This window comes from Camelus ferus, chromosome 3 (genome assembly GCF_009834535.1).
Source record: "Camelus ferus isolate YT-003-E chromosome 3, BCGSAC_Cfer_1.0, whole genome shotgun sequence".
Taxonomy (NCBI): Eukaryota; Metazoa; Chordata; class Mammalia; order Artiodactyla; family Camelidae; genus Camelus; species Camelus ferus.
In genome coordinates, this window is record NC_045698.1 from 77,031,132 (window position 1) to 77,046,288 (window position 15,157).

The 15,157-nt window shown below is 31.6% G+C and overlaps 1 protein-coding gene across 8 annotated transcripts in view; it reads right to left on the reverse strand.

Annotated features, from left to right (window-relative positions):
• The window catches only part of APC (APC regulator of WNT signaling pathway), a 126,038-nt gene that overhangs the window by 49,073 nt on the left and 61,808 nt on the right, over positions 1 to 15,157 (reverse strand). For all 8 annotated transcript variants that reach the window (XM_014565908.2, XM_014565914.2, XM_014565913.2 and 5 more), the window contains 2 exons: positions 10,766 to 10,874; positions 7,948 to 8,061 (listed from right to left, as the gene is read on the reverse strand). In XM_014565908.2, coding sequence (XP_014421394.1) covers positions 7,948 to 8,061; positions 10,766 to 10,874 — 223 coding nt within the window. The remainder of the gene's footprint in view (positions 1 to 7,947; positions 8,062 to 10,765; positions 10,875 to 15,157) is intronic.

Below are 15,157 nucleotides of genomic sequence, written 5' to 3' on the forward strand. Positions count from 1 at the left end.
CCTGAAAAGGGAAAGAGTGTCTGATTTGTTTTAATAAACTTCAGGGTTTAAATAGTAGGAATAATCTTCCTCAAAGTTATTTCTATTACAAGTCATTAGTACCTTTCAGATTTAGCTTTCCCAAATACCTACTGCAGCTGGACACTGCTTTTATTCCAACACTAAGATCCACAATGAGGGTAACAGCTTTCACTTTCCTCATATCCTGAGACCATCAAGTGAAGACAAAGTAAAAACTACAGATCAAACAATGAGGAAATGAAAAAAGGTGGGAAAAGTGTTTTCAAGTATCTAACAAGCTTTAAACAAATACTGCCAATTTTGTATCGTCTTCTGCAAAAATTCTATAGTTGGAATCTTAACATTGGTATTGAAAGTTGTATTATAAGAGTAATTGTTTCAATGGGGAAATTAAGTGTTAGAAGCTGGATGGAGTTGTTTCCAAACCTTTAATGATTATGCACCCACCAATAAAAGATTTCTGACTATGTATACCCCAAGAGATAAATAATGAAAGTATTGGAACAGATAGCTCTAAGTATATATAGTTATAAAACTTATATACAAAACTTACCCTTTGACCATAACTACTTTTGCTTAAATACAATGTCCTCATGATTTTACTGCCATAGAAAAAATGATTATTGTTGCTATTATCCAATGTTACAATAAACAAACACAGAAAAGTTCAAAAAGTTGTGCTCACCAAAAAAGAATCCTTCCTCCCAACCTGCCTCCCTCTCTTCTTTCCTTCCTTTGTAATACCTACCAACTATGCTGATTCTCTACCATGATTCTGAAAATAGCGAACTTAAGGTAAATAATATTCTTTAACTATGAGATTTTACCATGTCCAATTTACATCATGAAAACATGCTAAGGAAGAAATGCCTGTACTTTTTGCAGCTTTCTAAAGATACTGCAAAGATGAGTGATCAATTCTACATCAGACAGTAAATATTTCCTGGTGTTACAGAAACAGTTAGTGGCTTTGTAATATTTTACTGTTTTCCTCTCTACACAACTAGCTTCTTTTTACCAATAAAGTCCTAAACAAAAATGTTAATATTTAGAGGATGAAAATAGGAAATAATATCTAATATTCATCTCCGTGGCACTACATTTCTGTATTACTATTATGTCACTAAATCCTGAACTCAAGTCTATGCCTTGATGATTTCTGACATGACAACTTTTACGATTCTGTTTCTCAGTACGAAAAATAGAAGAAGCCAGTAGTATATATTTCCACTGTCTATATGACAATCTTGAATATTTATGAAATTACATTTAATAAAAAATGCTTAATTGTTTAGGGGTATGGAGGTGGTATGACTTCTGAAAAACTGATTTGAAAAAGTACACAGTAATATAGTTCAATATAAATTCAGGATAACTCAACAAATTAAAAATAGAAGGTAAATTCCTTAACTTCATAAATGGTATCTACCAAAAGCCCTGACTAAACAACATACTTAATAGAGAAATTTCATAAGGATCCCTTTAAAGTCAAGACAAGAAGACCAATCAATATTTTTTATTCAAAAATGTATTAGAGTTCCTATTCAAAACATAGAGAAAAAACTGGAAAAGATAAAATTATTATTTGTAAACAATATAACAGTTTAAATGGAAAATCCAAGAAAATTGTAAACTACTGAGACAATTTAATAAAACAGTTCAGAAAGACTGATGGACACATATAACTTAAATGAAATTTAGTAATATAAGGAAAGAAAATCCCATTCACAATAGCAATAAAAACTGTAAGATATCTAGGAATAAATCTAAAAAAAGATGTGTAAGAGTTTTATGGAGAATATTACAAATCTGTATTGAAGAACATAAAATTAGTCCTAAATGAATGGAGAGATATAAAATTAGTAACAATACTTAATATTTACTGAGTGTTTACTATGTGCTGGATTCTAAGTATTTTACATGTATTAACTCATTTTATCCTCACATTTTACAGGGTATCATTATCTGTATCTTACCAGTGAGAAAACTGAGGCAGATAGTTTACCCAAGGTCACAGTGCTGATAAGTGGCAGGTCAGGAATTAGAACCCAGGAGGTCTGGCTCCAGAGTCCATCCTTTCAACCAAGAACCAATCTTCACATTGTAAAGATACAAATTCTCCTCAAATTAATTAATAAATTCAAAGTAATTCTAATCAAAAGCCCACCAGGCTTTTCTTTGAATTAGATACTAAATTTCAAATGAGTAATGAAATGGAATATAAACACATTTTACAAACAAAAATAAGGATTCACCCTACTAGGTACCAAGATTTATAAAACTATAGCAAATAAAACAAATGTGGTATCAGTGCAGGTATAGAGAAACTAAAATGGAACAGAGTCCACAAATATCCAGCAAATACAAACTTGTCATATGACAGAGACAGCATTACTAATCCATGGGAAAACGGAGGAATAGCCAATAAATGATAATGGGAAATTTAGTTAACAACATATATATGCATCTATCTGGGTATATGTTCACGTGTGTGTGTGTATATGTAATTATATATATATATAAATAATATTATACAATTATTTAATAATATTTTATTACAAATATGTCAAATAATTATATACAGATATAAAAAGTATATGTATGTATAATTAGATCTCTAACTCCAAAACCTATATAATAGCAAATCTGAAATGAATTAGACTATAATTGTAAAAATAAAACATTAAACTATTAGCAATATTAGGAGGGTATCTTTGAGGTTAGAAAAAAAATATAAGTAAGTCAAAGAAAGCACAAATATGGCAATACAATTAATTTAGCTTTATAACAAAAACTAATTTTTGTTATCATGAGGCTAAAGGACATAACAGATTTGGGAGGGAGGGGTTGTGATAGACATCATCTGTAACAGAGCGGTAGCAACAGGATATTAAAATATCTCTCAAATATATAAGAATGAGACATTTAATATAATAGAAAATGGGCAAAGGATATGAAAAAATAACAAAAAGAAAATCCAAGAGTCTAATAAATGAAAAGATAGTCAACTTTAGTAATATTCATGTAAGTATGAACTAAATGACAAGATAATATTTCATTTGACACTGATTGTTAATTATAAAGTATGACTCACAACTGCTGAAAAAGACATGCAAAAGAAACAGGAAATCTCACATACTACTAGGAAAAAGGTAAATCAATGAAATCATTTTGAGTGCAATCTGGCAAACACCATTCAAAACACTCATACCTTAAGGCCAGCAATTATGCTTTTAGGTACATACCCTAGAGCAGAGGTCAGCAAATTAGCGCCTGCTAGCCATCTGTTTTTATGAATTAAGTTTTACTGGAACACAGTCCTGCCCATTTGCTTACATACTGTTGTCTACGGTTGCTTTCTTGCTACAAAGGCAGAGCTGAGTAGTTGCAATAGAGGCCATATGGCCCACAAAGTCTGAAGTATTTACTATATGGCTCTTTAAGAAAAAGATTCCCGACTCGACCTAGAGAAAGTGTTGCGCATGTCTACATGATATGAATAAGTGTGTTTATCAAAGTTGTTCTAACAATGAAAAATTATAAATAACCTAAATGTCTGTCAACCAGGAAACAGGAAAACTACACTGAACTATAATATCCATTTAAGTATAAAAAAATTACAGCAATAGAGTATAAGTAACCTTACCCTACCAATCTCCACTCCCCAGAACAGGCTCTATGAACAACCTGATGTCCATTTTTCCAACCTTTGCTTACAGGCATAGAGGGGAGTAGGGACTACCATACTGGGTACCCAAACATACATTGAACAAATTAAGGAGAAAATAAATAAATAACCAAACTGTTAACAGAGATAAGTAGAGACTAACTCAACACAGGCATGGGGAAGAGTGGATTTTGTTTATAGAGTTTCCTGAAATTGTTCACCAGCCATTTGTATGTTTTACTAATCAGTTGCGTTTTCTCTTCAATAAGTTGAATGATTACATCCTCTGTCCATTAAAAAAATTGTCTTTTTCTTATTAGTTTGTAGGAATTCTTATATCATAGGGATATTAACCTTTTCCCCTTTATGTGTTTCAAGTATTTTCCCTTAGTTTATCTGCTGCAGGATCAATATTTTAAAATTTTATGAAATAAATTGCTTCCCTCCCCCCCTCCTTTATTGCTTTTGAGCTTCCATTCTTATTCAAGATCTCTATTGTCCTCTATCTTCTTCTATTAATTTTATGTTTGTCTTTCACATTCAGATTAATCTACCTATAATTATTCTTGTACAAGATGTGAGGTAGGGATCTAATTTAACTTCTCCCCAACAGGTTCATAGTTATATCTGTACATTTATTGAATTATTTATCATTTCATCCCAAACTTATAATATAGTTTTTATCATTAAAATATTTTATGTATTCTTATATTTTTTTCTAGTTGCTATTCTGTTTTATTTGCCTATGTCTATTCCTGTGCTATCACACTATAATTACTGTAACACTTTTACAATAAATTTCAACAATTGGTAAGGTAAATCCCTACTCGTTATAATTTCTTTCTTAAATATTTTTAGAAATTCTTACTTTACAAATGTTAGAATCATTTTTCCAGGCTCCAAAAAAGTTTTAAGATTATGTTTGAAACTGTATTTTATTTATATACTAGTTTTTACAAGAAAGGCATTTTTAGGATTTAAAGTCTTCTCACTTAGGCTTCTCTGTTTTTAAAGTCACATTTTGTGCCCTTTAGCAATTTTATATTTTTCTTTATGTGGGTCTATTTCAGGTACTTTAAAAGTTTCCTGTTACTGTGACAGGTCCTTCTACCCCATTTCCATTTTTAACTGGTTCCTATTGCTACTAGAGAAAAGCTACCAACTTTTGTAATGTACCTTAACTCCAGCCACCTTACTCAATGCTCTCATCATTTGAAATACTCTTTTGGTTTATTCTCTAGGATTTTTCTAGGCAAATAACCATATAATTTACAAATGACAATTATTTGCTTTCCTCCTTTTTAGTTGGAAAGGAAGTGTAGTATTTATACAACTTGTTTTCTTTTTAATGGAGCCTCCAAACAAAGTTAAACAATAGTGATAACAGCAAGTACCAAACTATGTGACTGCAATACTAATATTATTACTATTTTCTCTATTTTCTCAAATTACTATAAAATTGGCTTCTGGTTTCTGATAAGTAATTATTTACAAAAAAAAAAGTTCACTCTATTCTTATTTTATTTAGACTTTTTATCCATCCTGTCTCCTTCCAAATGAGATCTCACATCTTTTTCTCATGGACTCAGGTCCTCCTGACATCTACTTTCAGGCCTAAAAGCTGGCCATTCTAGTTTTACTTTTACATGTGGAGTCACTAAAGCTGAGAGTCAGGAGGGAAAGAAGCATCCGGACAATGTATTTCTATTACTCCCACTACCTTATTATTTGTAATATCTGCATATTACTGATTTAATAATTTATTAAATAATGCCCCAAATGATGGACATTGAAGTTGTCTCTCTTTGTTAATGTCTTACAAATAATGTTGCAATATACACCATAAAATTTATACCTATACTCTTGTTGCTTTAGTGTTTCTGGAAGACATGTTCTGAGAGTCCTACAGAATTACCAGGTCAGAGGGTACAAGTATTTTCATTTTAACAGGTAGCACTACGTTGTCCTTCACGAATGTATCAGTTTATTCTTACAACAGATACACAATGTTTCTCACTCTCACCAATACTGCATGTCATTAAACTTGAAAGTTTTGCCAGTCTGATAGGCAAAAACCCAACCAACCAAACCAAAAAAATCCACCACAACCAACAAAAAACATTATTTTATGTTACATTTCTCTGGTGACTAGTGATGTTTAAGCATCTTTTCACAACTGTTTATTAACCACTTGCACTTTTGTGATTGGACTACTCATGTTTTCTGACTATTTCACTATTTGGTTGTCTTGTTTGCAATTGATTTGTAGGTGCTTCCTGTATATTAGGAATATTTAACCCCTCATATATACTATAAACATTTCCATTATTTCCCTTCTTAACTCTGTCTACAATATTTCTTTAACCTTAAACTTTATATGACTATTTCTAGAATAAATGAATGCTTGCTGTATTTGTAAAACTATGGGATAAAATTTCCTCAGAATATTAACTAACAAAATGAAGAACACTGTATTCTAGAATAAAATTACAATGACTGTATCTGTACACGGCTGAACAAAATGGCTAAGAAAGAACTCAAATTGATTTCTTTTCTAGAGTATAGATTAAACCATCTGGAATACACTTATTTGTATTTCTATAACAAGGAATTTTTACATCTACCATTTCATTTTGTTCCTTAAATATGTCTAAAAATACATTAACAAATAGAGAAAAACTAACTTCTGTATATAGTGTTCCATATATTCACATTCTAAAAATGCAAATTCATATAAACTAAAGTAAAATTTCTCATAATTTTTCAGTAAACAAAAAAACCTGCCTGATGTTTTAAAATAATTCCATGAAAATAGCATATGCTACAAATACTGAATTTGTATTAATTTTATTATGCAGTTTAAAATATATTTGGAAATTCTTTATATATTCTTAATTTTAATTCTATGTTATATAGTGATAAACACTTTCTCCCTATTTGTAACTTATCTTTACTTTCTTTAAGATACCTAATGAAGATAAATTCTTAATTTTAACATAGCAAAATGTACTAATTCTTACTTTTATAATTAAGTTTTATGTCTTAAGAAATCCTTTCTTATTCCAATATTAGAAAGATATTCATGTATATTTTCTACTACACAGTTTATTTTTTAAAGTTTTATTTTTGAAATTTAAGACATTAATCTGAATGGGATGGGGGTGAGAGGAGATTAAGAAAAAGGAATGTTATGTATTTATATATATAGTTAACCTTTGAACAATACAGATTTGAACTGTGTGGGTCCACTTATATATGGGTATTTTTCAATAATAAATACTAGTACTACATGGTCTGTGGTTGGTTTAATCTGTGAATGTGGAGAGCCAACTTTCAATTATATGTGGATTAACCTCTGCATTGTTCAAGGGTCAATTGTACATATTATAATACAACTAACTAATATGTGGATATATTAGTTGAGCCTCTAGCCTCACTGTGAAACTGACAGGTATGGACTATGAAATGTCCATGGTACTTGTGTTTAAGTACTTCTTTAGTCTACTACTATAACTCCAGCATAAAAAGAATACAGATTATATTTAGGAAGCTACTACATAAAAGATAAAGACTAAACTTTGGGGAATGTAAAATGTCTTGTATTAGTGACTTTAAAACTATGAAATAAACTTTGCAGAACACAAAAATATATTTATACCACATATACAAATATAAGTTCTCCTTTACATCAGCTATTTACTTAAAAAAAATCTTTCAAATAATGTTCTTTTTCCAATTTGTCCCCAAAGCTGTTGTTGTTTTTTTAATATTCTTTCTTGACATAGTTGAGGGTAGAAATATGGGAAATGTGTTCCCTACTCATTTCATCTTCCGAATGCTTTCCTTCTATGTTTTTTTTCCTACTTTCCTGGAATGAGAGCTTTCTTTTTTATATTACAACTTGAATAGCATGGAAGTATTCTGAATGTCATTATATGTACTCAGAAGTCTCCAAGAATAAATGAAGCTAGCAATCAGCTACTAGACCAGCATCTAATTCTTTTCCCCCCTTACAATTCCAAGGCACAGCAGAACAGTATCAGGGAAATGAAATATGAAGGCAGAATTATGTGAACACTGGTTATGTTGCCCATAAGTCAAGGTAAATTATTCTTATTTTGAGTTAGTGCCAAGTAAAGACAGACTTTAAAACATCTTTAATAATAAAATTTAATCAGTGTTAACAGAATTATAATTCATTACATTCTTCATAGATCTCTAGCTAGTGCTGCTTCATAGTTTAATAATAAATAAGTTACCTGGGCTCGTTTTTCCATATCCTGGCAAGTACCTAATTGTTCTTCCATTGCAACTCTGATTTGCCTTGCTTCATATTCCAATTGCCTTCTGGTCATATCCGTTTGTAAGGAAAACTAAAACCACAAATAAAATTAAAATGTTAATATCTCGTGTGTTTATCAGTAAAAACCAAAAGGCATATAAGTACCAATAAAGAAAATAATTAAGTAAATATATAAATTATTGTGCATAAGAAAATTATTTTTTACTCCAAAGAGTCCTAAAACTTGATTATCAGTGCTAGGCCCAGTCTGGATCCCTGATGTGAAATGCAGAGCTGAGATACTTTTATTGCCCCATAGTCACAAAGGGCTTTAATTAAATTGTACTATTTCATTTAAAATATATAATTGGTTCAGTTAGGATAAGCCTATCTTCAGTTACCTATGATCCTTCTGCTCTGAAGAGGTACTACAAGGTACTACAAGGTCCTACTTTGAATCATTAAAAACTAGCATATTAGTGTAGACCACAAAGAAAAATCAAGAATCAGGTCCATCATCCTTAAGTTTATACCTCAGTTTAAGGTAAGGATTGTTTCATATATGCAGACTAAACAGAGAGAACTTTCTCATTTGTGACATGGAGAAAATGGGAAAAGGAAAAGCTTTTAAATAACATAATCATAAATTACAATACTAACTTTTTGGTAAAATTCAAATGTGAACCAAAGTTAAAACAACAAAAAAAGTACTTCTTCACAAAGTGGGTGTTAATTCATTCAAAATTTTATTAGCCCTCTAATTAAAACTGAAATTACTGTGGTAACTGCTAGGCATAAAAAAGGATGAAAAGGACAAGGTAAAGAAACTTAAAAAGACATGCTCCAACAAGTAATAAAGGCTAAAATACAATTAGACAATGATAGGTAACAGTTATAATGGGCCGTAAAGGGAATAATGAAGTGCTGCCGAATTTTCACACTCTCTATGCCCAGTGGGAAGCTGCATGCACATGTATAGCATTCTGTAGGTCCAAGGATTCTAAACTGTGTTGTTAGTTAAGTTAGAGGAGCTCTCACCTTTTCCCCTGCAAATACAGATGGCATTCACATGCAGAATGTATTCCTATAAGCATACCCAAATTACGGGTTGCAACCTAGATGAAATTAGTCTGCATGTTATTTCTAATTCCCAATGAGCTAGTTTAACTCCACTTATTTGTCCTCTTCTTCCCAAAACCTTTGGCAAAAAAAAAGTGCTACACGACATAGTACATTACAGTAACTTGGTTTAGATCTGATGTTTTATTTATTTATTTTTTAATTTTTGTCTTTTATTTTTTATTGACGTATAGTCAGTTTACAATGTTGTGTCAATTTCTAGTGCACAGCACAATACTTCAGTCACACATGAACATGCATATATTCATTTTCACTGTAAGCTACTACAAGACATTGAATATATTTCCCTGTGCTATACAGTATAAACTTGTTTAGATCTGATGTTTTAAACAATGCCTAATATCCTGATAAGTACTTCTATATGGAAGTGTTCTTAACTTGGCTTCTCAACATAAAAGCAAAGTTTTGTGAAATTAAAAAATATTTATGAAATATAAGCAATTCACATTGGCTGCCAATGTCCATAATGTCTTGCATATCCTATTAAATAAATGTGATTGGCTATTTAATAAATTAATATGGGAATGATTTTTGTTTCAGATATTAACCAATCTCTTGAGTTGTCACATACATGACTGCATGCAGACAGTTGGACCCTAAATTTTGTATACTCCAATTACCAAAGTGAATGGTAAGGGAAAATATGCTTTGATATTTTCTTAAGTAAAAATCCCAGCAAACGCTCCTGAGTTCCTAATCCTCATGTGCTAACAATCTCGGTGAACTCTTCTTTCACTAGCGATGTCTCCTTAATGCCCCAAAAGATATTAAGGACATCATCAGGAGGGGGATTTTTTGCCTCTCAAAATCCCGGATTTTGAGCTTCTAGTTCTACCTCTCGCCAGACTGCCCACACAAGAAAGTGGCTAACTATGTGTTTTGGAAAAGGTGTTCCTTCTTTGTAGTTTTGCATTTTGCTTATTATGTTCTCTCAAAAATGCTATTAGAAAATGAAAAATCTAAGCTAAGAGTGAAAGATAACATTTTAATTAGTCTATTTTTCTCTTTTTAAAAATCATTAAAAAATTTATGGACAACAGTAAAAATATAGTCTTGTTTAAAATTATTAATGTACTTCAAAAATGTTCTTATGTGTGCCATCCCATGTATAAAATAGGTGACATGGAGAGACTGGGTGGGGAGGGAGAGGCTGACAGGATTAAATTATTTTTTTACATAGTTCTACTTGCAAAACAAATTTTAGTTTTTGCAAAAAGCCCTAAGATTCATGCCAAAAGCTACTGTCATTTATAATAACTGAAACAGAACTCAAATTATCTCAAAGATAAAACTTTTATTGTAAAAACTATCTGGCATGAGTCCTATAATATGGTTCAAAAAACAGAGATGGTAATTAGCATCTGAACAGAGTATGTTTGATAATTCAATACACAGAATAAAAAATCAGTTGCCTAGCTGAATCCTGAGTCCTTTAGTAATCAAACTTAAGAGATTTTCTTAAGAAGGTATTTAAAATAAATATGCTTGGGCATAATGAAGTTTCACCATCTTTATAAACAAAATTTATTAATTATTATATATTTAGGTTTAAAGTTGGATTAAACATATTACAGTTTACAAATAACTGTAAATGTAGGTATAAATTTATATATACTTTTAGATATAAAAGTAAGTCATATTACCAATTTACTTACATTTTCAGTTAAAGGAAGACTATCTATTCTTTTAGTGAGATTCTGAAGTTGAGCGTAATACCAGTCTTTTTCCTTTTCTTCTTTGTCAAGGTCAGCAAGAAGTAATGATCTGTTTTAAAAAAAAAGATAAATTCATACAATGATAATATAGAGCACATAACAGTAATTCTTTGGGGCAAGGGGAGGAGTGGTAATTTGGTTTACTTATTTCTTTATTTTTAGAGGAGGTACTGGGGATTGAGCCCAGGACCTTGTGCATGCTAAGCATGTGCTCTACCACTGAACTATACCCTCCCCCCTAATAATAGCAATTCTTATCAGCTGTAATTGTAATGTTCTCTATGTAACTATTTATAATGAACAAATGAACATTTTATTAATTTTGGATTTTTAAAGGTGGGACTTGGAATATTATAATCATTCAAATTTGAGTAATAAAAAGTTTTAATCTTTTTCACTTAAATAAGATGGTAACTGTTCTTACTAGAATGTTTACATCTCAACTGAAAGCTTTCTTCACATTTATAGCCTAAGAATTTGATGATGGTTTAGATTAAGAAGTACAGATATTAAAAACCCCAAATTAATACAAGAATAAAAAGTTTAATAAAGAAGTAAAGAAAAGCAGTAATTATACAAAAAAAAAAAAAAAAAAAAAAAACCCCAAAAAAACCCACCAAACCTAGAGTATAGGGAACTACTGCATTGGACACAGATGTAGCTTTCAGCTTCTCAGCAGCCAAAATAATAATTATATTGTCACTGTGTAATAAGAAGTTATTCTGCGGAAGAGAAATATTTTCTTAATTTGGAATCTGAAGACAAATTTGTTACATAATTTCTGACAACCCAATTGATGATGTCCTCAATAACAATCTATATCAAGATGCTCTATATCCGATCATTATAAATGCAAAATGAGAATGTTAACAGGAAAAAATTAGTAGGTACAAGAAGTATGTGATCTACCTCCTTTCGTGTGGTTCTTTCCCAAAGTGACCACTACTATTCTCTTGTGTATATTTCCAGAGATATTCTATAAAAATGAATGGATGTATGTGTATATTTACATTGAAATTTTTAAACATAAACAGTAGCATATTATTATGTATTCTGTCATGTAACTTTTTTTTTCCACTTAAAAATCTATCTGGGAGATCATTCTGTTATCAGAACATAAAAAGGTCCTATAGTATTTCTTGCCAGCTATGTAGATACTCATGAATCCACAAAGGGATAAACTATAACTGGTTCTGTGTTAGAGGGCATTTGGGGTCTTTCTAATCTTTTGCTATTATAAACAATGCTGCACTGAACAGCCTTATAATAACTTCATTTCACACATGTGCAAGCATGTATAAAGATCAATGCCTAGGATATGTGAATTTTTAACTTACTGCCCTTATTAGGTATTACACCAATTTATGCTCCTGCCACTTTCACCAGTGTAAATGTTTTATAAAACTTAAAAAAATTTTTTACATATCTAGGGTTTAAGAAAACCAGTATATCACTGTAGTTTTAATTTGATTTCTTTTAGTAAAAGTGAAATTAAGCATTTTTTCAAGTTTAAAATCCATTTGTATTTCCCTTTCTGTGACTTTTTCTTACTTATAGGAACTCATATATTAAGAATGATAGCTCTTTGTCAGTTATAAATATATTTTCTCAGTTTATCACTTGTCTTTAAGCTTTGTTAATAATGATTTTGCTGTGTAGAAAATTTTGATTTTCCTGTAGTCAGATCTCAGGATATTTTTTATTATGGCTTCTGGGGTTTGCTCTTACACAGAGAGTTGTTCCCCACTCTGATATTATTGCTTTAAAATTCTATTTGATTGTGTTTTCTTGGAGAATATGTATGCATGTGAGTATGTGGAAGGTTCTAATCTTGCTAAAATTCCCTTTCCTTTACTGAGAAGCATTAAAAAAAATTAGAAATAAGCCTTCACTTTTGATGTGGCAACCTCAGTAGTGAGGGAATTCATGGGGAGGAAGCAAGCCCCTGCTTATGATATGAAAAGCTGAGTGTAGACCAATGAGAAACAGCCCCCTCCCTCCCATTTTTGACAAAAGAAGCAAGAGAAAGCAATAGAGAAAGCCTGAACCTCTTTCACAAACTGGATACCACAATTAGCATAAGAATGAGATGTGATTTTATTCTTCAGTGTTCTCTGGTGAGGACCTGCAGGACCTACCAGGACTAAGGTGGGGAAATGAGGGACAGATGCTACTTCCTCTGATTACTCTCCAATAAACAGGCTTATTTAAATAAGATCTGGGTACTAGAAGTACTTAAATTGATAGGCTAATGTTAGTAATGGTGGTGGAATGAGGAAAAGGTTAGGGAGAATAAGGGTAGGTTGTTACTATCAAGCTTAAAATAGAACTGCGGCAAAATGCTCTGGAAGCCAAGGTTATTGTGCCTTGAACCAAAATGGTAACAAGTGGTTAAATGATACGAGTTCATCTTGTAACTCCCACAACAGTGCTTAAGACTCAAAACTGAAACAAGATCTAGACCCAGAAGCTCGTGGGTCTTTATGGTTTAGTGTACTAAAGGCTTATTTAGTGACTGTCAACAGTCTTCCTTAAAATGTAATCATCATGTCTTCTTAGTCCTCTAGCTAACTCAAGGTCATCTAGAAGAGCATGGCACACATATATTAGGTGTTTAACAAATATATGTTAACTGTTTTAATGGCTAACATGACAATAGCTAACATTTATTGAATGTACAAGACGTAGTGCCTAGTACTTATAAAAAAACCTAACTTTATCCTCATAACATCTTTTAAGGCAGTTATTCTTATGCTCATTCTACAGTCTGGAAAATAGGTTCAAAAAGGTTATGGACCTGGGTGTGAGTCCTGGCTTGACTACTTTCTAACATTTATCTCACTTATCTTGGGCAATACAGAAAACAAGAAAAAAAAGAGACAAAGAGAGAGTTAATCTATGACTTAAAGAGACGTCTAGAAAGAAATAGACAAACAGAGGGGGAAAATCATCGAGAAATAACAGAATTTTCAAAAGCTAAAGAAAATTAAATTCCAGATCAAAAGGGCACAGTAAATATCCAGCATGGTAAATTAAGAAAACATGTATACTGTATACCAAGGCATTCTAACAGCTTCAAAAGAAGAAAAATGGTTTCCTACAAAGGAATGTGAATCAGACTGGTATCAAATTTCTTATCAGTGACACTGATTATGAAGAAGGAAAATGAGTTTGAGCCTACTCCTAGCCAAACTAACAATCAAGTGTGAGAACAAAATAAACATTTTGTCACAAATCTTTAGCAAGGACTAAATTTACCTCCATCTGAACCAAGAGGACACAAGATAGACCAGAACTACACACACACACACACACACACACACACACACACACACACACTTTCTCTTTCTCTCTCTCTCTCTCCTTCCTCTCTCTCTGCTAATAAAATCAGGACTTCACCTACATGAAGCAAAGTAAGTTCCTAGGAAAGTCAGTATGCTCACATGTCCTTTACCTCTTCACAGAGCTCAAAGGGGACAAAGAGAAGGAAGACTGTAGACCCTGGCTAGCGTCTTATTTTTGAGGACAGTGTTTCCTACACTGTCAGACAGAAATAGTCCTGGTTCAAGGTAAGAAACAGAAAGTCATGTAAACTCAAGAGTTTAACACTTAAGAAAGCTTAACACTACTTCTGGTCCAGATGATTATCCCTATTTTTATAGATAGACACACCTACAACCAGAGAGAAAGTAGTAAAAGGTCTTCTGCCTCTCAGTGAGATATGTGAGGCATTTTCCACACATTAATATTCAATTTCCCTAACTCCACAGGGTAGAACCATACTTCTGTTTTATAGAAGGGAATAACACAAAAACTTAATGACTTGACCAAGGCCTCAGAGCTAACAAGTAACATTTATACATTTGAACATTTCTTGAAAGTCTAACAGAACTTTTAAGAATATAAATACAATAAGGTAAAAATCACGCATAAAGGAATTTATAATCATTTAGGAGGTAAAAAAACACCTGACCAAGTTCTTGATATAGATTCTGCTATTTGTAGTGGGATGATTTTAACTTTAAGAAGAAAAGAATTCATACATCAGCTGTGAGAAACCAGAACTCATTCTATACGTCAAACAATGTTTTGTAGACAATGAAACTGATAAACTAAAAAATGATTCATTTGTGGGCACCTGTAATAGGCCTTTCATAATGGAAGCAGTCACCTTATACAGGATCTAGTAGTTATTTCATTTCAAAAGATTCATCTCTGATTAGAAATTCAATTAAAAATCAGTTACATACTTTAACCAGATATAACTATTGTGATCATGTGTATTACTCAATGTACAGAGGATCTGAAGTAGCCAAGTGACAAAGGAGAAGT